The 21,389-nt window shown below is 40.0% G+C and overlaps 1 protein-coding gene across 3 annotated transcripts in view; it reads left to right on the forward strand.

Moving 5' to 3' along the window:
- The window catches only part of LOC127411913 (myopalladin-like), a 36,216-nt gene that overhangs the window by 10,299 nt on the left and 4,528 nt on the right, over positions 1-21,389 (forward strand). Inside the window, exons 3-19 of one of the 3 annotated variants that reach the window (XM_051647807.1) lie at positions 6,066-6,241; positions 6,347-6,389; positions 6,678-7,068; positions 7,148-7,222; positions 9,394-9,535; positions 9,714-9,737; positions 9,834-9,950; positions 10,099-10,927; positions 11,037-12,386; positions 12,770-12,905; positions 15,049-15,126; positions 16,385-16,606; positions 16,781-16,930; positions 17,704-17,780; positions 17,860-17,986; positions 18,085-18,292; positions 20,245-20,410. In XM_051647807.1, coding sequence (XP_051503767.1) covers positions 6,066-6,241; positions 6,347-6,389; positions 6,678-7,068; positions 7,148-7,222; positions 9,394-9,535; positions 9,714-9,737; positions 9,834-9,950; positions 10,099-10,927; positions 11,037-12,386; positions 12,770-12,905; positions 15,049-15,126; positions 16,385-16,606; positions 16,781-16,930; positions 17,704-17,780; positions 17,860-17,986; positions 18,085-18,292; positions 20,245-20,410 — 4,311 coding nt within the window. The remainder of the gene's footprint in view (positions 1-6,065; positions 6,242-6,346; positions 6,390-6,677; positions 7,069-7,147; positions 7,223-9,393; positions 9,536-9,713; positions 9,738-9,833; positions 9,951-10,098; positions 10,928-11,036; positions 12,387-12,769; positions 12,906-15,048; positions 15,127-16,384; positions 16,607-16,780; positions 16,931-17,703; positions 17,781-17,859; positions 17,987-18,084; positions 18,293-20,244; positions 20,411-21,389) is intronic. The other 2 variants (XM_051647808.1, XM_051647810.1) reach the window with 2 other exon arrangements.

Below are 21,389 nucleotides of genomic sequence, written 5' to 3' on the forward strand. Positions count from 1 at the left end.
CAATACATTTAAGCCATGTTTCGCCCATTCTGCACAAATGGACTCGTCACTGCAGAACTGCTTTAAAATTGTGGGATGATATTTTGACAATATTTTGTTTTAAAAACCTTATCACAAACTGTTGAAGTGAAGATAGCTGCCAATAGTGTTACTAGGTAAGGCTGTGAAAAGCTGAGGGCTAAGTTATATTTGTGGATCCAAGTATATTAATTTAACACACGGATTGATTGCTGTGTTCCCAGATCTGTTTTATAAATGGCGTTTTGCATTTGTCTTATGTTGCATTGTTGACCTTTCTCTTGTTGATGTGCTCGTTGATTTGTGTCTTTAAAACAAACTGATGTACACTATTTGCTTAGTTCTGAATCTGTCCAAACTTTCACCATACTTTGAATATTTATTATTTTCAACATTCCTTATTTTAAATCTTTAACCAGAAATATATAGATGTTGTGTTATTTTTTTACTTGGATATGTGTGTTTTTTCTGTACTTTTAGTGTTTAAACATCTTGTCATTTGCTCATAATGAATATTTAGTAGTTTTTGTAAGTTTTGTAGATGAGAAAGGGTGGAACACAATGACGTGACTCCATATAGTTAAATGATGGGGGTTTGCCATTGTTTTTCAATATTTTAATTAAATCTTTTCTGTCCTGCAGGAAAAACAAAAAAGGGAATTATTTTCCTCCAACTGTCAAACATATTCTATGACAAATATCTAGAGCAATTAAAAATTAAATCCTTAATTCTAAATTTCACAAGCACATGGTGAATATAAATGTAGTTGATGCAATTTTTTTTACAGTATGTTATTATGCTTTTTGTTTGTTAGTTCCATTTTATTATTGTGTAATGGGAGCCAGCTGGAAGGTAGCTGTGCAATGTGTAAACCTCACTACCCTGGCCTCAAGAGGCACACTAGCGACTGATGCTAGGGGCTGTAGCCTTTGCCTCCTCATTAGCGCACCCGCCTCCCATGCCGGAGACGTCAGTTAGAATCAGGCTCAGAGCAGATCGAGCAAGACTGGTTTCAGTGGTGCCGTGACCCGGATGAGAGTGAGGTTTAGGGGGGTGAGTGTAACAGTAGCCAGCTGGTAGGTAGCTGTGCAGCGTGTAAACCTCACTACCCTGGCCTCAAGAGGCGCACTAGTGACTGATGCTAGGGGCTGTAGCCTTTGCCTCCTCATTAGCACACCCGCCTCCCATGCCGGAGACGTCAGTTAGAATCCCGCTCAGAGCAGGTCGAGCAGGACTGGTTACAGTGGTGCCGTGACCCGGATGGGAGTGAGGTTTAGGGGGGTGAGTGTAACAGTAGCCAGCTGGTAGGTAGCTGTGCAGTGTGTAAACCTCACTACCCTAGCCTCAAGTGGCACACTAGCGACTGATGCTAGGGGCTGTAGCCTTTGCCTCCTCATTAGTGCACCCACCTCCCATGCCGGAGACATCAGTTAGAAACCCGCTCAGAGCAGGTCGAGCAGGACTGGTTACAGTGGTGCCATGACCCGGATGGGAGTGAGGTTTAGGGGGGTGAGTGTAACAGTAGCCAGCTGGTAGGTAGCTGTGCAGTGTGTAAACCTCACTACACTAGCCTCAAGTGGTGCACTAGCGACTGATGCTAAGGGCTGTAGCCTTTGTCTCCTCATTAGCGCACTCGCCTCCCATGCCGGAGACATCAGTTAGAATCCCGCTCAGAGCAGGTCAAGCAGGACTGGTTACAATTGTTTTAATCTATTTAAAAGTCAGTAAATAAATTGGTTGTAAATTCTGTAATTTTACAATAGAGGTCAAATGAAACTAAGTGTGATCTATTTATTAACATATGACTGCTGTCTCTGCTGTTCCGGTTGCTGCCAGCACACTGCACAAGTCTGTGTTTGTAGCTTGTAGCTTGCTAGCCTGCTTAGCATTGCTTATTCTTGATTATTCACATTCATCATTTTATCCTTTGCCACACATTTTTTTTCCGCTTGTCTACATCTCATGTCTCGACTGCATGCATTCGTTTTCTCCACTGTGTTTTACATGGATTATTGCATCAATCTCAAACATCTGCTGATTGGAACCATATCAAACCACATCGTTCTCAAACCCTCGCTGCTCAAGAACAACCATAAAAACAGCAACAACAAACAATTGTGGTAAGTCATAGCATCCGCTCATGTTATTGCCTCCTGCATTGCATGCCACATGTTTACTATAGCTTCTTCCGTCAGCAGTGAGGGTTTCACATGTGATAAATGTAAGGAATTAGTCAGGCTGACAGAGAAGTTTAATGAGTTAGAGACACGCATCCGAATGCTAGTGGAGGTCAGTGAGAAAGAGAAGCCGGTAGGTACTGTTTCGGATGCGGGTAGTATAGCGGCAACACACACACTTTGGTTCCGGCTGTAGAGACCCCGCAGCAGGGCATTTGGGTGACGTCTCGGCGGCGGCAAAGTGACACCATTCTCCCATTCCTCTTAGGGTTTCCAATCGATTCTACCCACTCAGTGATGCACACACTCAGAATCATGTTGAAAGAGCCTTAATAATTGGTGATTCTATTGTAAGGAATGTGGAAATAGAGACTCCAGCCACCATTGTTAAATGCATTTCCGGGGCTTAAGTGTCTGACATCAAATCAAATATACAAGTGATGGCTAATGCTAAATGTAGATTTTCTAAATTGTTATTCATGTTGGCACTAACGATGTCTGGCTTCGCCAGTCGGAGATCACTAAAGATAATGTTAAAGAGGTGTGTGAACTTGCAAAAACGATGTCAGACACTATAATATGCTCTGGCCCCCTCCCTGCTCTTCGTGGTGATGAGGTTTATAGTAGATTAGAGTCACTGAACGGCTGGATGTCTGAGTGGTGTCCAGAGAATAGCACAGAATTTATAGACAATTGGAAGAGTTTTTGGGGTAGACCTGACCTGCTAAAGAGAGACGAACTCCATCCCCCCAGGGAAGGTGCCACTCTCCTCTCTAGTAATTTGGCTCATAGTCTTAATAGTGATAGTATTTGACTAACTGGGGCCCAGGTCAGGAAGCAGACAAACTGGTTAATCCGAACATCTGCTAGCTGCCTTGAGACGTCACACAGGTCACATAAACTACAACACATAGTGACTATATCACCATGATATCATATAGAGACTGTGTCTGTTCCCCGAACTACCAAATACAAAACTTATTAAAAAATCCAAAGCCACAACATGTATGTTAGATCCAATACCAACTAAGCTCTTAAAAGAGGTATTCCCTGTAATCTCAGAACCTCTTCTTAATATTATTAACTCCTCGCTATCCTTAGGACATGTCCTAAGAAACTTTAAAATGGCAGTTATCAAACCACTTATTAAGAAGCCACAGCTTGATCCTGGAGAATTGGCTAGTTACACACCGATTTCAAATCTACCATTTATGTCGAAAATACTAGAAAAGGTAGTGTCCTCCCAACTATGTTCATTTCTACAGAGAATTGTATATATGGACAATTTCAGTCAGGATTTAGGCCACAGTACAAAGACTGCACTTATCAGAGTTACAAATGACTTGCTCTTATCATCTGATCACGGCTGCATTTCTCTTCTAGTGCTTTTAGATCTTAGTGCTGCCTTTGACACGATAGATCACGACATTCTCTTGAATAGGCTGGAGAATTATGTTGGCATTAGTGGACTTGCATTAGCATGGTTTAGGTCCTATTTATCAGATCGCTACCACTTGTAGATGAGGAATTGTCAAATCACACAAAAGTTAAGTATGGAGTGCCACAGGGATCAGTTTTAGGGCCTCTGCTTTTCTCCTTATACATGCTTCCCTTGGGAGATATTATTAGGAATCATGGAATAAGTTTCCACTTATGCTGATGATACCCAACTTTATATTTCTTCTAAACCCAATGAAAATTCACAGTTCTCCAAATTAGCAGAGTATATCAATGAAATCAAAGATTGGATGGCCAGAAATTTCCTTCTACTCAATTCCGACAAAACAGAGGTACTAACTATTGGACAAAAAACCTCTAAAAAAGATAAGCCGCTAAAATATAATTTGACTCTAGATGGATGTACTGTTACATCGTCTTCAACAGTGAAAAACTTTGGTGTTATATTTTATACCAATCTGTTGTTTGAATATCAAATTTCCAATGTTTGTAGAACAGCATTCTTCCACCTCAGAAATATTGCTAAGTTACGACACATGCTCTCTGTTGCTGATGCCGAAAACCTAATTCATGCGTTCATGACCTCAAGACTAGATTATTGTCATGCATTACTGGGAGGATGTCCAGCAAGATCAATAAATAAACTTCAATTGGTTCAAAATGCAGCTGAGTGCTGATTACAACCAAGAAATATGATCATATTAGCCCAATTATATCATCGTTATATTGGCTACCTGTTAAATTTCGTATTAATTTTAAAATACTGTTAGCTACATACAAAGTTTGAATGGTCTAGCTCCACAGTACTAAGTGACCTTCTGACATGCTATATTCCATCACGTTCATTACGATCGCAAAATTCTGTTAACTATATACAAAGTTTGTATGGTCTAGCTCCACAGTACCAAGTGACCTTCTGACATGCTATATTCCGTAACGTTCATTACAATCACAAAATTCTGTCTTGTTAATAATTCCAAGAATATCATAATCCACAAAAGGAGGTAGATCCTTTTCATATTTGGCTCCTAAACTATGCAATAGTCTCCCTAACACTGTTTAGGACGCAGACACACTCACTCAGTTTAAGTCTAGACTAAAGTCGCATCTATTTAGCCAGGCATACACCTAATTTATCCATCAACTCACAATTAGGCTGCTTTAGTTTGGTCTGCCGGAACCAGAAACATTTATCATGATCTATCATATCCCGAGGTTACCAGAGCTGGCCAGATCCAGCTCCGTTCCTGCTTGGTGTTGGACTCCACTGCTACGTGTCGCTGAGTGATGACGACAAACTACAGCCAATGCTAGCCAGACATCACTTCAGTCTTTTGACTTCAGAGGATGAGCTGATGCCAACTCCAACTGTAAGACATCGGATACTTCATATGCCACTGCCTAAACCTTGGACTTAGGATAGACCTCACCAAACCTCACCGAAATGGCCTGCCGGTTGAACTGCGATGCACCTCATTAATCTCTGACTGCATCACCTTTGTCTATTGGTGGATGACACTCTTGAAATGGAATACATAGACTATCAATTAATTGGCAACAAAAGCTTTCATCAGCCAACTAACAAAGGACAATGTGAACTTCTGCAGTTAATCCAGGATGGACTTCAAAGACATTAGTTATTAATCTTACAGTTCATATAAAATCTTTGTTTAAACACTGACCCTTAACACTTATGTTTACTCATTTTAAACCATGACTTGCACTGCACATAAATAAGTAATATTGGCATTATATTCATGTTGTTTAGCCAGAGGGGAACTGGCCCCCACAGTGAGTCTGGTTTCTCCCAAGGTTATTTTTATCCATTAACCAACATCTTATGGAGATTTGTGTTACTTGCCACAGTCGCCTTCAGCTTGCTCACTGGGGTTATAAATACAATTATGATTTAATTATTTAATTTTAAATCCCATGAAGTGGCTTTACGAGCACAGTTTTCTTTCCTGTGTTGACGTTTTTCCTAATTGAAACAGAAAGTTATGTTGGGACATATTGATGGGCTCATCCATTTTATAATCGTTTTATAGCATATAGCGTTTAGCCTATAGATAAAATGTTGTTCATGCCTGTGAGTGCAACCAGAGTTAGTGCACGGGACGTTAATGCGACTCTTAGTGCAAGATGAATCATTAATCATTTTTTTCCAAAAGAGAAAGACTGTCAATTTTTAACGTGTATATCTGCTAAAAGTTATTTTCATCAACTTCAACAAAGTACACTAACAGGAGTATTTTTAGCAGGATATAGATAGCCAAAGAGACTTCTTTGAAAAAGAGGGTCTTTTTAATGCATTTATTTTGATATTTGTCTGTAATTGTAACTCTGTGTTACTTTCCAGTGTTTAAAGTTCTCATTGTTTGAGTAACTGTGTTCACTGTGCCGTGTTTTAGGTGGTTTTGTGAAGGTAAAGAGCTTGAGAACAGTCCTGATATTCAGATTATCAGTAACGGTGAGCAGCACTCTCTCATCATTACCGAGGCGTTTGAAGAAGACACAGGCAGATACTCGTGCTTTGCCTCCAACCTTTATGGCACAGACTCCACGTCAGCAGAAATCTACATTGAGGGTGAGTAAATGAATTAATGTCAGAATTTAATATTAAACAAATTACTAAATGATCATAGCTCAAAGTGAAAAACGTTTACAATAACATTCAAATTGTTTCTAAAAGGTGCCTCTTCATCGGATTCCGACGGGGAACAACATCTAGCACAGTGAGTCTAAATATTTCCAACATTAAATTATGTGATAGAATAAAATGTAAATGTGAAGTGTCTATTTTTTTGCATGGACACCCAAGTAATTTTTTCCATTTCATTTTTAAATCCACCTATATTGGGCCATTTCCTTCTTAACTGAGATCATAATAATCTCAAAATGGCCCAATATTGGTGGATTTATCACTCTTATAACTAATCAAAACCAATGTTTACTGTCAAAAAGAATGCCACAGCATGTAGCTCACTTCAAATCACCTACAAAAACAATCATGTTGTTTACAGACTTCAAAAAAGATCTTCTCAACCCAGGCCTCCAGCTACTCCAGCTGTCTCAGTAGTGCCTAACACGTCAATTGAAGACCCCACAACAACCATACCACCCCCCTGCCCTGAGCTGACAGCACCTTTAGCAGTCACTGAAGCTGCATCACCTGCCCAGCTGACATTTGACCCACCTTCTAAGCAAGTAGACCTAGAACATTTGGGTTCTGAGGTAGTCAACTCTGAAATTCCTGAGCTAGAACCAACCATACCTGTTTTAGTACCACCAACACCGATATCTCAGGTGGAGCCCACTCCACCCTCTACATCACTGACCATAGCTCTGCCATCACCTCCTTTAAGCCAAAGTATATCAAATATACTGGCAACATCTCAGCAGAGCATTACTGAGGTAAGAAAAATCCACCAAATCCACCATTTTTACTGTTCCCACTAATGCATTTTTCTTGTTTCATGTGTTTTCTTCTCAGAATCAAAATGGCAGCAGTTGTTATCTTCAGAACTTCGATGTAAGGCCCATCATGGCAGCTCCTGTTTTCACTAAGGTAGACCATGTGTGGCAAAGTGGGAATTGACAAAGTAGGAAAAACCAGCAACTTGCTTACATATACTTCAAATTGTAGAATTAAACCAACAATGCCACCCTGGGACTTTACCCAGGGAAATAACAATCCAAAAAGGGCACACAAGTTCGTTACCAAGAAGAGGCAGAGAAAAATAGATTTCTTTATTGAAATGAACAAAAAAACAATAAATAGATCAAACCTGTGGTTGACTGAATTGAACAGATGTTACTCGCCTATGCACCAGAGAAATTTTCACAATTTACTTCACACAGAACAAAACTTAAACAAAAACAGAGACTTCACAGGGCTGAGGCTTACTGGTAGCGGGGTAGGCTAGCTGTGAGCTTATCTGATCCCCTAAAAAGCACTTCACTCACCCAAATACACACACACACAATGATAAATTAGAAACACCACCACCAGGGGACGGAGACAGCTAGCCTCCCTACCCTGGGGACCTTCTGCTCCTAAAAAGAAGGGGAAAAAAATAAATAAATAAAGGTTATCCAATGGATATGCATCAAACCACACTAATATATATAATATATACACATGCATCAAAACAAAGCTTTGAGTTGGTGTGAAAGCTATTCTGCAGAACACATGGGGCACATCACAGCACTGGCATTACACAAAACCAAGAGAGAAACAAAAAAGTAAAGCATAAAACAAAAACAGGAGCAAAACAGCAGCGGCATCTGTCATAGAGATCTTCGGCAAGATTAGCGCTCAAAACCTCGCAGCCCGGGAGGAGAGAACACCCTCAGACATGCGAGTCAACCTACCAGAAACAAAGCAAATAATTACAACAAAAATGTAGCCAACCCCAGCAATAATAAAGACTGTCAACTTTCATACCGGAGCACGTTGCTGAAAATATACGGTGTCTCTAAGTGTAAACAACAGCAGCCTGTTGCCAGTACAGTATGTGAATGAGACGAACAAGCTAGAATACAAAAGCAGCATGAGTATGCACCACACAGGATCTAAACAAGCAGTTAACACATTAAAAGCAACATACCTGAAGACTCAGTCAACACACAGGGAAGACAGACAGCAGCGGATCCAACACTAACCCAGCTACAACAGGAAACTGGGCATTAGCTAAAACAGGTAAACGGGCATTAGCTAACACATATACTGTACACACCGTAGTCAGTTAGCCAAACAGCTACCACAACATACCTTATACAAAATGGGAGACGAGTGATGACCAAACAGAGGCAGTTCTCACAATGACGCATACCCAAGTGTTGCATTCCAGCCCCAGAAAGGGCAGCCACACTGACACACTCACATGAGACATGTCTGAGCCTTTTTTTTTACACAACAGAATGGGTGCTGATTGGTTGATTATAAAATGTCACATGATGGGTGTGACAAATCACTTTTACAGGGAGGTGACAGCCTATCCTGCTACACATGCACAGTTTCTGAACTCATTCCCAAACTAGGGAGTCAAAACCTTAAAATATAGCATTTCACTACATTGTTTTTAATACATAACATAATAGGTAGAATATCAAAGAGATCTCTTTTGGGGGTGGGGCTATTTTGACTTGAGCCATTAAGCAACCACCCAAAACACTGTAGCAACCACCCAGAACTCCCTAGCAACTGCATAGCAATGCACTACAAAACACTTAGCAAATGTATTACAATGTCAAGGCAAACTCCTGGATCACTCTTGCAACCACCAAGCAATGCCCAAGAAATCATCCAGAACACCCAATTAAGTTCCTAGCCAGTAAGGAAACCACCCAGAACACCCTAGCAACCATATAGCAACTTACTAATAATAGGGGTGTTGGTGGCATAGTGGGCTAAAGCACAGAATTGGTAAGCAGAAGACTGCCAGTTCAATCCCACAGCCACCACCATTGTGTCCACTGTAATGAGTCCATTGTAAGTCACTTAAGAAAAAATGTGTCTACCAAATGAATAAAAATGTAAAACGTAAATGTAATAACCACTCAGAACATCTTAGCAACTGCATAGCAATGCCCGAATGACCAGCCACAACACTCTAACATTGTGGCAGCGAGTTTTGCAGGAGCAAGCACCATTCACATTTTCTTCTGTATACATCTAGTTTTTTTGTACTATTTCAATTTGAAATTTATTGTGCACCATTGTCTTTTTGGCTGCAGAACTTACAGGATCTCCTGACTCTTGAGGGTCAGCTGGTAGTGCTGGAGTGTCGAGTAAAAGGCATTCCCTCCCCAAAAGTAGACTGGTACAGGGAGGGAACATTGATTGAAGATTCTCCAGACTTCAGGATCCTCCAAAAGAGTATGTCTGATTCTAGAATGCAGTGAATTAAGGTGCAGTAAATGGCTGTTTCCATGTTTGAAAGGTCCACATTTACTGATGAAGCTTCTTTGATCTGTAATTTGTTCTGTAAAAGCCTCCTTGAATTTGTCTACATATAAATAGTTTCTGCAATCATTGATAATCGTTTCCTTTTCAGAACCCAGATCCCTGGCTGAATCGGGTAGGTGGATTTTATTACCCCTGCTTTATAAGGTAAATATTTAATGACTCTAACCACCTAACGGTCTATCATTTTTCTGTTTGGTGTGAACTTCAGAGGAGATATGCACTTTGGTTATTGCAGAGGTCTTTCCAGAGGATTCTGGAACATTTACTTGCACAGCCAGCAATAAATATGGCACAGTCTCTAGTATCGCAGTGCTCCAGGTGAAAGGTAATCACTTATTGATGTGGAATTAAGATATTTTATTGGGTCAGTTTTGCCATTGCAAAGGATTATTTCAATTGGTTTCAGTCCTGTAGATATGATTGTGTCACATCTATAAATCATACTCTGATTAAGATTTTCTGTGCATCAACAGGACACAATCATAACAGCACCAACTCCAAAACAACTAGCACCTTAACAGTGGGATCCTCCCATGAGAAGATTCCAGCAACTGACCTGATCACAACGTCTTCAAAACGTAAGCCAGATGTTCCTTTGGTGAACAACAAACTTCACTCAAGTATGATTTGTCTTGACCCTTCGAGTTATGGCTCTATGCAGTCAGACCCTTTGGACGCTGGAACGCATCGCCTAGAATCCATCAATTCTAGTATGCTTCGCCATGATCTCACCACTAGCCTACCAAGTCTAAACCCTGTGAGCATTGGAAAATATCACTCAGATACTTTCAGGTCTAGCTTACCTCAGCTAGACCCCCTCAGCTTCAGTTCTTGTCTTGACCCATTGAACTCTGATTTAAACCACAAGCCTCTTAGCTCTAGCACTACACACTTTGATTCAGGTGGTTCTGGTTTGAAGGCTTCCATGGGAGCGACCCCAAATCCACTCAATGGATTGTCCTCCACCATCACTTTGATCTCTGATGTGGATGATTGTGTGGAACCATTACAGAACATTCAGGTTGGGTTAAAACCTACCCCCAGCCCCTATGTTATTAGTCCCCCACCAGTAAACACCAGTAACCAAAAAGAGAAACAGCCTCATAAACCCCTACCAGATCCCCCAGCCTCTTGCCTCAAGATTAGACCTGAAGGTGTTTTTGTAAATCACAATGAGCCACGGTCAACTTCTCGAGTGGGCCTCCGTGTAACCTTTAAACTTCCAGAAGATGAGGAAATCACAGACGAGAAATCAGTTTCGCCCAACAAAGAACCACCACCAGTGCTGGCTAAGCCAAAATTGTGAGTACCATCTTTATTGTGTTGAAAGACAACTTAAGACAAAAATTTAATTTTAGGGCCTACTGAATTAGATCTTACATCTTTTTTGTTCTCTTTTGCCCCATCTTAGAGATCCAAAGCAGATTCAGATCCTCCACAACCAGGTGCTTCTGGAACAGCAGCAGGAGAATATTTCCCCAAGCCAGGAGTCCCCACATTTAGACAGAACATGTTCTGAACAACAGTCTGTCACAACAATTCACCCTCCTGCAAATTCAGTGGCATCACAACTAAGAACACCTTCTCTTGTAACGAACTCTGGTCCAATTCCACAGCTGAGTACTGCACCTGTATCTTTACTGCCAGCAGCACCTACTCCTATACTAAAACCTACACCTGTATCCCAACTGAGCATGGCTTTACCTAATTCCATACCCTTTCCTCAGCTCAGTCCATCAGCCCCAAGCTTACATAGCAACCCTCCAATACCTCAACAAACTCTGGTCCCTACTACTTTGTTAAATACTCTTCCACCAAGTGTGGTTCCCTCTACCCTAGTAACCCAATCGACTGTTGCATCTAATATAGCTATGCCTCAACCACATGTAGGACCTATCATACCCTTGCCTCAACTCACCATTGCTTCAACCACCCAACCAAACACCAATCATATGGCTAGTAAGCCCCAAATTACTCCCTCTACTCATGTATCGCAAATAAACATGACTCCTACCCTGCAGATGAACTCTGTTCCCATTAGTGAAATAAACATGACTGTTGCCAAAACACAGCCACTGGTTACACCTGATACCGCAACTGTTAGAAACACTTCAGCCAGGTTAAACACCACCCCAATTACTCGTACCTGTACGGCCCCACCATTAATACAAGACATTCATTCTCAAAGTGTGTCCTATGCACCTCTGAGTAATGTCTTCTTACCCCATCTGATGAGTAATCCACCTGAACCCATCCTGAGTCCATTGTCTCCACCACCATTGCACACTACCCAGCCTCCACTGCTGGGTATAGTTCCACTCTCTACACAGAGCTTTAGCTACACTAGGCCAAAGGAATTTATTGCTGCCCAGACTCTCTCACCTATCAGAAGTCCTTCTCCAACCGAGTCGCCGGTCCCAATGCTCCATGAATTGGCTTCTCAGATATTCCCAAAGTCAACACGCAAGCTCGTGTCCCCTGTCAACCAGTTTGTCCCATCCCCAAAAAAGTTCCCCACAAGGATTCTGAAATCTCCAAGCAGCCCTCCATATGTGTCCTCACCTCCTCTCCTGCCTCCAAGTGTGGTGAATTCAGTGTTTGCTTTTAGAACACAGTCACCACCACAGGCTTCATCAACCTCAAGCAGCTCCACGCCCAGCCCAATCCAAAATCCAGTAGCCTTCCTGAGCTCTGTCCTACCTTCACTGCCAACATCTCCTCCAACCAATGCCATGGGACTGCCTAAGAGGGCCCCTCCTGGGTAAGCAAGCCAAAACACAACATTTTATTATAATATTAAGTTTAATGGTCACATTTTCCTTAACAAGATTTACCCTAGTACATCAAGATACTTGCTGGTCCTGGAACATTATTTCAATCATCCAAGCAGGTTTTAGGGTCAGGGTTAGGGTAAGGTTTAGGGTAAGGTTAGGAGCTTAAACAGTATTATTATCATCAACTTACCATACCACTTTTATCTTATGGGTAGGTTATGGTTAAGATTAGGGACATGGTTTGATATAAAGGTTGTTCCAGGACCAACAAAGGAAATATATCTAGGGACATGTTATTAGTTATCTAAATTATGTTGTGCATCTCAGTCCTCATTCTGAGACCTAAGTCTCATGGCATTACTCCATCTAGGCCTCAAGGCATACTGAAGAAGAATCAAAGAGGTCCCAGGACCATGTCAGATGATGACATCCGATACAGCAGGGAAATCCTCTTACAAAATATTGAGAAGAAGCTACAAAATGAACCACTTCATTTTGGACAGCAGGTATTGTGGAATCTAGGCCGTTATATGTATGGCATAGTCAGTCTTATGCTGATGTATATTAAATCTTAAACTGAATTATAAGCTCTTATACCTGTTCCTCCATTGCTGAGGGTTTATTGGTACCTGGTTTGTAATAATTAGGGTGAAGTATACTAAATGTTTGGCCATATAAAAAAAACATGCTTACAAGGTTTACTATAGCATTAAATGGAATACAAATTGAATGAATATAAATATATACAGTGCATCCGGAAAGTATTCACAGCGCTTCACTTTTTCCACATTTTGTTATGTTACAGCCTTATTCCAAAATGGATTAAATTCAATATTTTCCTCAAAATTCTACAAACAATACCCCATAATGACAACGTGAAAGGAGTTTGTTTGAAATCTTTGCAAATGTATTAAAAATAAAAAAACGAAGAAAAACAAAAATCACATGCACATAAGTATTCACAGCCTTTGCTCAATACTTTGTTGAAGCACCTTTGGCACCAATTACAGCCTCAAGTCTTTTTGAGTATGACACTACAAGCTTGGCACACCTATTTTTGGGCAGTTTCTCCCATTCTTCTTTGCAGGACCTCTCAAGCTCCATCAGGTTGGATGGGGAGCGTCGGTGCACAGCCATTTTCAGATCTCTCCAGAGATGTTCAATCGGGTTCAAGTCTGGGCTCTGGCTGGGCCACTCAAGGACATTCACAGAGTTGTCCCGGAGCCACTCCTTTGTTATTTTGTACAGGCCTGATTGGTGGAGTGCTGCAGAGAGGTTGTTCTTCTGGAAGGTTCTCCTCTCTCCACAGAGAAACACTGGAGCTCTGTCAGAGTGACCATCGGGTTCTTGGTCACCTCCCTGACTAAGGCCTTTCTCCCCCGATCGCTCAGTTTGGCCAGGCGGCCAGCTCTAGGAAGAGTCCTGGTGGTTCCAAACTTCTTCCATTTACGGATGATGGAGGCCACTGTGCTCATTGGGACCTTCAATGCTGCAGAAATTTTTCTGTACCCTTCCCCAGATCTGTGCCTCGATACAGTCCTGTCTCGGAGGTCTACAGACAATTCCTTGGACTTCATGGCTTGGTTTGTGTTCTGACATGCACTGTTAACTGTGGGACCTTATATAGACAGGTGTGTGCCTTTCCAAATCATGTCCAATCAATTGAATTTACCACAGGTGGACTCCAATCAAGTTGTAGAAACATCTCAAGGATGATCAGTGGAAACAGGATGCACCTGAGCTCAATTTTGAGTGTCATGGCAAAGGCTGTGAATACTTATGTACATGTGATTTTGTTTTTCTTCGTTTTTTATTTTTAATAAATTTGCAAAGATTTCAAACAAACTTCTTTCACGTTGTCATTATGGGGTGTTGTTTGTAGAATTTTGAGGAAAATAATGAATTTAATCCATTTTGGAATAAGGCTGTAACATAACAAAATGTGGAAAAAGTGAAGCGCTGTGAATACTTTCCGGATGCACTGTGTGTGTGTGTGTGTATATATATATATATATATATATATATATAAGGTGAAATTATTAAATGTATATACAATTAGTAACACACATAAGTCTCAACACTAAAATCTAGCATGCCCTCCCTCAACATAATTGTAATTACAAAAGCAATCTGTTGTGCTTTAGCTTACAAGTCTTCTTTTTGATTTTTGAAACTAAAGGCTGAATCTACTACCTCTTGGTCAGCTTGTACCACTATATTTCATCAGCAAACATGATGTCATGACAGTCACAAATGTGAAATTTTGTATTCAGTCTTAGAAACTTTAAGATTCAAAAATTAAGAGATTTGACAAAGTTTCACATTTTGTGAATCTGCATATACTGCTGTTCTCTACATGACATTTTATTGCAAGTAAAATTTGAAAATTTAAACATTCTGCTTTCATTTCTGTATGTGCTCTGTATATATCCTGCATTACATCGTTTGGTGGCAAATTAGTAAGGTCCCCCCAATTTGTCTGATTGTTTTCATATTCTAATACATTTCATGTGTCAAATGTGCATCCACATTATACATCATATTAACACTGTATTATATATTATATGTACAATATTTATCAGACATTTGTCTGGATGTGTGACTCGTGTCTGTGTTTACATCATCGTCATTCATTCCTGTCCTCCATAGAAGGCGAGTCATGGGGGGGATGTGAGCAGACCGCTCAGACCAAACATTCCCATCGCAACTGTCATAAACTATTATGAGGTACACGGAACTTTTTACATTGCAAGCAGTGCTTTGCTCAATAGAGCTTTTTAATCAAAATTAGCTTTATTATATAAAAATAATGTCATAAAACAAGATATTGTTGAGATATTTATTAGGTAATAAAAGGCATTAAGCTTTTCTCGACTAATTGAATTGCACAGATAATAAAAGAAATGTAACAATGTAAAAAAAAAAAAATATGGCATCCATAAAAAAAAAATACTACTCTTAACTAGAATTTGATTGCAAAATATGCATGAACTTAATGGACTAATACAGTACATTTTAACTAATAAATGTAAATCATGAACAGTAATTAAATTAGATTCTTTAAAAGTGCATTCAGACATATTTTTACTTTAATGTCAGCGTTCAAAGAACCTCAGATATCTCAAACAATATAACAAATAATGAGCATTACTTGAAAAGATCAACAGTTTTGCATGTTGTTTTTCTTTAGATAGCAGTTCAGTGTTTCATTTCAGCGTGTGAATTTCAACGGTGTATGGGAGTAAACATGAGTGATGAGTTTGAGAGTCTGGACAGAGACAGAAATGAACAGGGACGTTGTGTATTATAAACAGAGGTGACTACATTCAGAGATGTTGGTGGTCATCCAGAACTGAAGTGGAGCTGCAGATACCAAGATAGACTGGCTGGTCAAACCGCATGAGATACTAATAATTTGTGAAGAAACTCTTATGAAGTTCAAGCTCAAGCATTTAACTTTTAGGTTCTAAAGAGAAAGGCTTAATTAGGCTTTAATAAGACTTTGCCAATTGCGTCAATCAATGTACTCAATGTAAAGAAAACAACACTAGTGTTGTACACTTTTTGAAAAGCACTTGGAAAGACAGGAAGTTGTACACATGCACTTACATATGGGATGAAGCACTATAGGGTCCTTTATAGGTGAAGTTTGTGCCATTAGTGGCAAAAAATGGAATTTCAATCTTTTTGTTTTTACAGGACAAATCGTTTTGGTGCCTCTAATTTGGTGCAGAAATAACAAACTTCAGCTTTAAGCAATTTAAAGTTTGGTCTTGCACCATGCCATTTATCAGCCATTTATCATTTCATTTTGTATGTTTGTTTGTTTTTTTTAGACATAATATGACCATTGTAATAACTGTAAAATTCTACTGTGGGTAATGTCTTCACTGAACCAGAGGGTTACATTGTTACAATGTATTACAGGGTTACATTGTTACTTTATAAAGACTGCTTTCATTCATAATAATGATGTGTTTTGTAGGAATACAAGGTGTCAAGCTTTGAGCAGAGGTTGATGAGTGAGATCGAGTTTCGTTTGGAAAGAACTCCAGTTGAAGAATCTGATGATGATGTTCAACATGATGAAATTCCCACAGGAAAATGTATCGCTCCTATATTTGACAGGAAACTGAAACACTTCAGAGCTACGGAAGGCGTTCCTGTCACATTTACCTGTAAAGTTGTTGGAATTCCAATACCTAAGGTTAGCTTAAAAATGGACAACTATATTGCTATTATAAAGTTTTTGAACAAAAGAAAATCGGCATTGTGTATATTATGGCAGATTTGTAAAAGAATAAAACAGCATGAACATTCAAGCCAAGTAGAAATATACAGTACCGGCTGATGGACATTTATTTTGTATGTTTTTTCACAGGTCTACTGGTTTAAGGATGGAAAACAGATTTTGAAGAAGAATGATCACTATAAGAAAATCAGAGAGGGTGATGGCACGTGTTCTTTACACATAGAAGCCGCTACAAGCGACGATGATGGGAATTACACTGTCATGGCAGCAAATCCACAGGTAACAGCAACGGACATGTTTGTTGCCACTATCAGAAACACAAATGTAAAAAAATTAAAATGAACTATAGAAATAAAAATTCTAGAACATTTTGTTACAACTTGATTTTATTGTGTTCTATCCATTTAAATTTGTAAAATTTACTACATGAATGTAGCATTGATGGAACTGTGCAGGGGATTTCTATTATACTTAAAATTAAGTATTATTTTTGTGCAAGATGAGTATAAAGGGGGAAACTTGTTAGTGTTTAATGTTTTGTTATGGTTTTTTTTAATGAGTTTTGGGGGTTACAATTATGGTGAATTGTGGAGTTTGAGCTAACGATGGTGATTGAACATGAAATTGATTGATCGCTTAATTGATCAACTGCTGTGCTAACCATAGCATAGTTACAACCAGCCAGTATTTAGCATGCTAACATTCATTTTCACTAGTTAGTACATAAAAAAAATAAAAGAGATTTATTTGAGTTCCATTGACATGTCTAATTTTGTTGGGTTTACCCAATTCAACTAGGTTCTTTGTACACTGTGTGTTTGAGTTGATATTATATAGTCATTTTAAGTTAGGAAAACTCATTTCAAACATGTGGAACCACTGTCCACGATCAAGTTCAGCCGAAGAGCTAATTTTTGAATGTATGGCTATTAATGTAATTTCTAATGTTTAGTGGTGTAAATGTAATGGTGTAATATGTTGCAGTACATTTTTCAGAAATTGCTACAAGTAGTAGCTGCTTGTGAGTCAAGTCTCTCTGTTTAAATCCACAGGGCAGGATAAGTTGTTCTGGCCATTTGATCATCCAGACGGGTCCCATGCGAAACCGCCCCATGGTGCACGCCCAGAGGTGTTACATCAACACTCATCAGGTGCAATTTTATTGTCTATTTTTGTCGTGTATAATATTTCTGTCAACATTTCCACAGAGTGCGAGCGCGTGTGCAGGAGGTGGAGGGGGAGCCCGTTCAAGAGCGATTCTTTCGTCCACACTTTCTTCAGGCTTCAGGGGACATGTTTGCGCACGAGGGTCGACTCTGTCGGTTAGACTGCAAGGTACCAATGATAACTGGGCAAGCTGAAACAGATTTCATCCAATACAAATAATAAAATTGTATCTTAATGTTGCATTTTTGAAATCTTCTCTTGTTTAGGTGAGTGGATTACCCCATCCTGAAATCATGTGGCTTTTGAACGGGAAGCCAATATATACAGATGTAACTCATCGGATGCTAGTGAGAGAGAATGGGGTTCATTCTCTAGTGATTGACCCGCTGACTCAAGCTGATGATGGCACGTACACTTGCATCGCCTCAAATAAAGCTGGACAGAGCTCATTCTGCCTTGAGCTCAAAGTCGTGGGTAAGATACAATTATTTTCTGACTGTCTTTATAACATTTAACAAGTTTGTAAGAAATGTTTCTGAAAATAGGCAGTGCACAATCACTGTTATCGATGGATGTGGGACAGATTTGTTGTATAATTGTAGATGTTGCCTGCTTGTTTGTTAAGAGTTAATTTAGTTGCATTAGTCTCGGCAGCGTTTTGATTTGCACTAAACTTTGCAGCTTACCGACCAATTAGACAGGAAGAGACCATCTGACTGACATGAAAAGTGACCAACCACATTCCGTGCGGTTTAGTAGGGGGGTTTGTCTGAAATAGTTAATACAACAATAAAATGGAAGGCCAAATTACTAAAAAATAAATAATTAAAGATATTAGGGGGCCTGGGTAGCTCAGCAAGTAAAGACGCTGACTACCACACCTGGAGTCGCAAGTTCGAATTCAGGGTGTGCTGAGTGACTCCAGCCAGGCTTCCTAAGCAACCAATTGGCCCGGTTGCTAGGGAGGGTAGAGTAACGTTTGGTTAACCTCCTCGTGGTCGCTATAATGTGGTTCTTGCTCTCGGTGGGGCGCGTGATGAGTTGTGCGTGGATGCCGCGGAGAATAGCGTGAAGCCTCCACACGCGCTAGGTCTCCGCGGTAACGCGCTCAACAAGCCACGTGATAAGATGTGCGGATTGACTGTCTGAGACATGGAGGCAATTATGATTCATCCTCCGCCACCCGGATTGAGGCGAGTCACTACGACACCACGAGGACTTAGAGTGCATTGGGAACTGGGCATTCCAAATTGGGGAGAAAAGGAGAGAAAATAAAATAAATAAATAATAATAATAATAATAATTAAAGATATATTTGAATATTCCAGCAAATCATTAAATGCATACTTTAATTGTAAAAAAAATATCAAATCATTAAATAAATTGTTAAATCAATAAATAATTCAGTAAACTGACGTTAAGTGACGTGCTGATAACCGTAACACTGAAAATGAAAAGACACGAAGCTCGAAATGAAAAATCGATCCAAAGATAATGCTAAATACAAATAAAGCAAAATACAAGGGACATTTATTGATTTATTTAGTGATTTCATTATTAAATTAATATTTTTATGGTATTTTACGATTTCCTTATGTATTTAATGATTTATTTAAATAATTATTAAATTATTTAATTCTGTCCTCCATTCAGTAGGGAAAAAGTGTGTAAAAAACACATGCAAATAATTACACCGCATTGAAAACACCAAAGAAATTATTGGAAATGTATTAAAAAAAAAAATTATAATAATTTTTTGAGTATTTTTTTGGGTAGTAAATGTTGCAAAAAATTTTTTTTTTTTTGGGGGGGGGGGATTTTTCCCCTTTTTCTCCCAATTTGGAATGCCCAATTCCCAATGTGCTTTTAAGTCCTCGTGGTTACGTAGTGATTCGCCTCAGTCTGGGTGGTGGACCTCCACGTCTGAGACCATCAATCTGTGCATCTTATCACGTGGCTTGTTGAGTGTGTTGCCACGGAGACATAGCGTGTGTGGAGGCTTCACGCCATCCACCGTGGCAACCACGCATAACTCACCACGTGCCCCACCCAGAGCGAGAACCACATTATAGCGACCACGAGGAGGTTACCCCATGTGACTCTACCCTCCCTAGCAACCGGGCCAATTTGGTTGCTTAGGAGACCTGGCTGGAGTCACTCAGCATGCCCTGGGATTCGAACTAGCGAGCTAGCGAACTCCAGGGGTGGTAGCCAGCGTATTTTACCACTGAGCTACCCAGGCCTCCAAATATTTGTTTCTTTAATTTCTCTCTGTAATTTGTCCACACAGCACAAAAACAACTAATCATGACGGGCCCATTATTACAAATCGGTTGCAGTGTTGCAATGAAACGAACCTCTAAACCCTGAAATACTTGATCAAATGCAAACTCAAAATGTTTCTTTGCCCTGAAATCTATTTGCAGAGAAAGAGATGAAGCAGGCTCCCCATTTTGTGGAAAAGCTGCAGAATACGGGCATCGCAGAGGGCGCTCCGGTCCGTTTAGAGTGCCGAGTCGTGGGAATGCCACAGCCGGTCATTTACTGGAAGAAAGACAACGACACAATCCCTCACTTAAAGGACAGAATCAGGTGATTCCACTGAGAACTGTGCATGTATATATACACAGTGCATTCATAAAGTATTCAGACCCCTTCATTTTTTCACATTTTGTTATGTTGCAGCCTTAAAATGCTTTATATTATTAAATTATTTAAATGATAATCAATCTACACTCCATACCCCATAATGACAAAGCAAAAACCAGATTTTTGATAACTTTGCAAATTTATTAAAAAGAAAAAACTTAAATATCACATTGACATAAGTATTCAGACCCTTTGCTATGACACTTGAAATTTAGCTCAGGTGCATCCCATTTCTCTGGATCATCTTTGAGATGTTTCTACACTTTGATTGGAGTCCACCTGTGTCAAATTCAATTGATTGGACATGATTTGGAAAGGCACACACCTGTCCATATAAGGTCTCACAGCTGAAAATGCATATCAGAGCAAAAACCAATCCATGAGGTCAAAGGAACTGTCTGCAGAGCTCAGAGACAGGATTGTGTTGAGGCACAGATCTGGGGAAGGCTACAAAAAATTTCAGCTGCATTGAAGGTTCCCAAGAGCACAGTGGCCTCCATAATTCTTAAATGGAAGAAGTTTGGAACAACCAGGACTCTTCTTAGAGCTGGCAGCCTGACCAAACTGAGCGATCAGGGGGGAAGGGACTTGGTTAGAGAGGTGACCTAGAACCCGATGGTCACTCTGGTTGAGCTCCAGAGATCATGTGTGGAGATGGGAGAAACTTGCAGAAGGACAACCATCACTGCAACACTCCACCGATCTGGGCTTTATGGCAGAGTGGCCAGACGGAAGCCTCTCATCAGTGCAAAACACATAAAAAAGCATCTAAAGGATTCTCAGACTGTGAGAAACAAGATTCTCTGTTCTGATGAATCAAAGACTGAACTGTTTGGCCTCAATTCCAAGCGTCATGTCTGGAGGAAATCAGGCACCGCTCTTCACCTGTGCAATACCATCCCAACGATGAATCATGGTGGTG

This window comes from Myxocyprinus asiaticus, chromosome 21 (genome assembly GCF_019703515.2).
Source record: "Myxocyprinus asiaticus isolate MX2 ecotype Aquarium Trade chromosome 21, UBuf_Myxa_2, whole genome shotgun sequence".
Lineage (NCBI taxonomy): Eukaryota > Metazoa > Chordata > Actinopteri > Cypriniformes > Catostomidae > Myxocyprinus > Myxocyprinus asiaticus.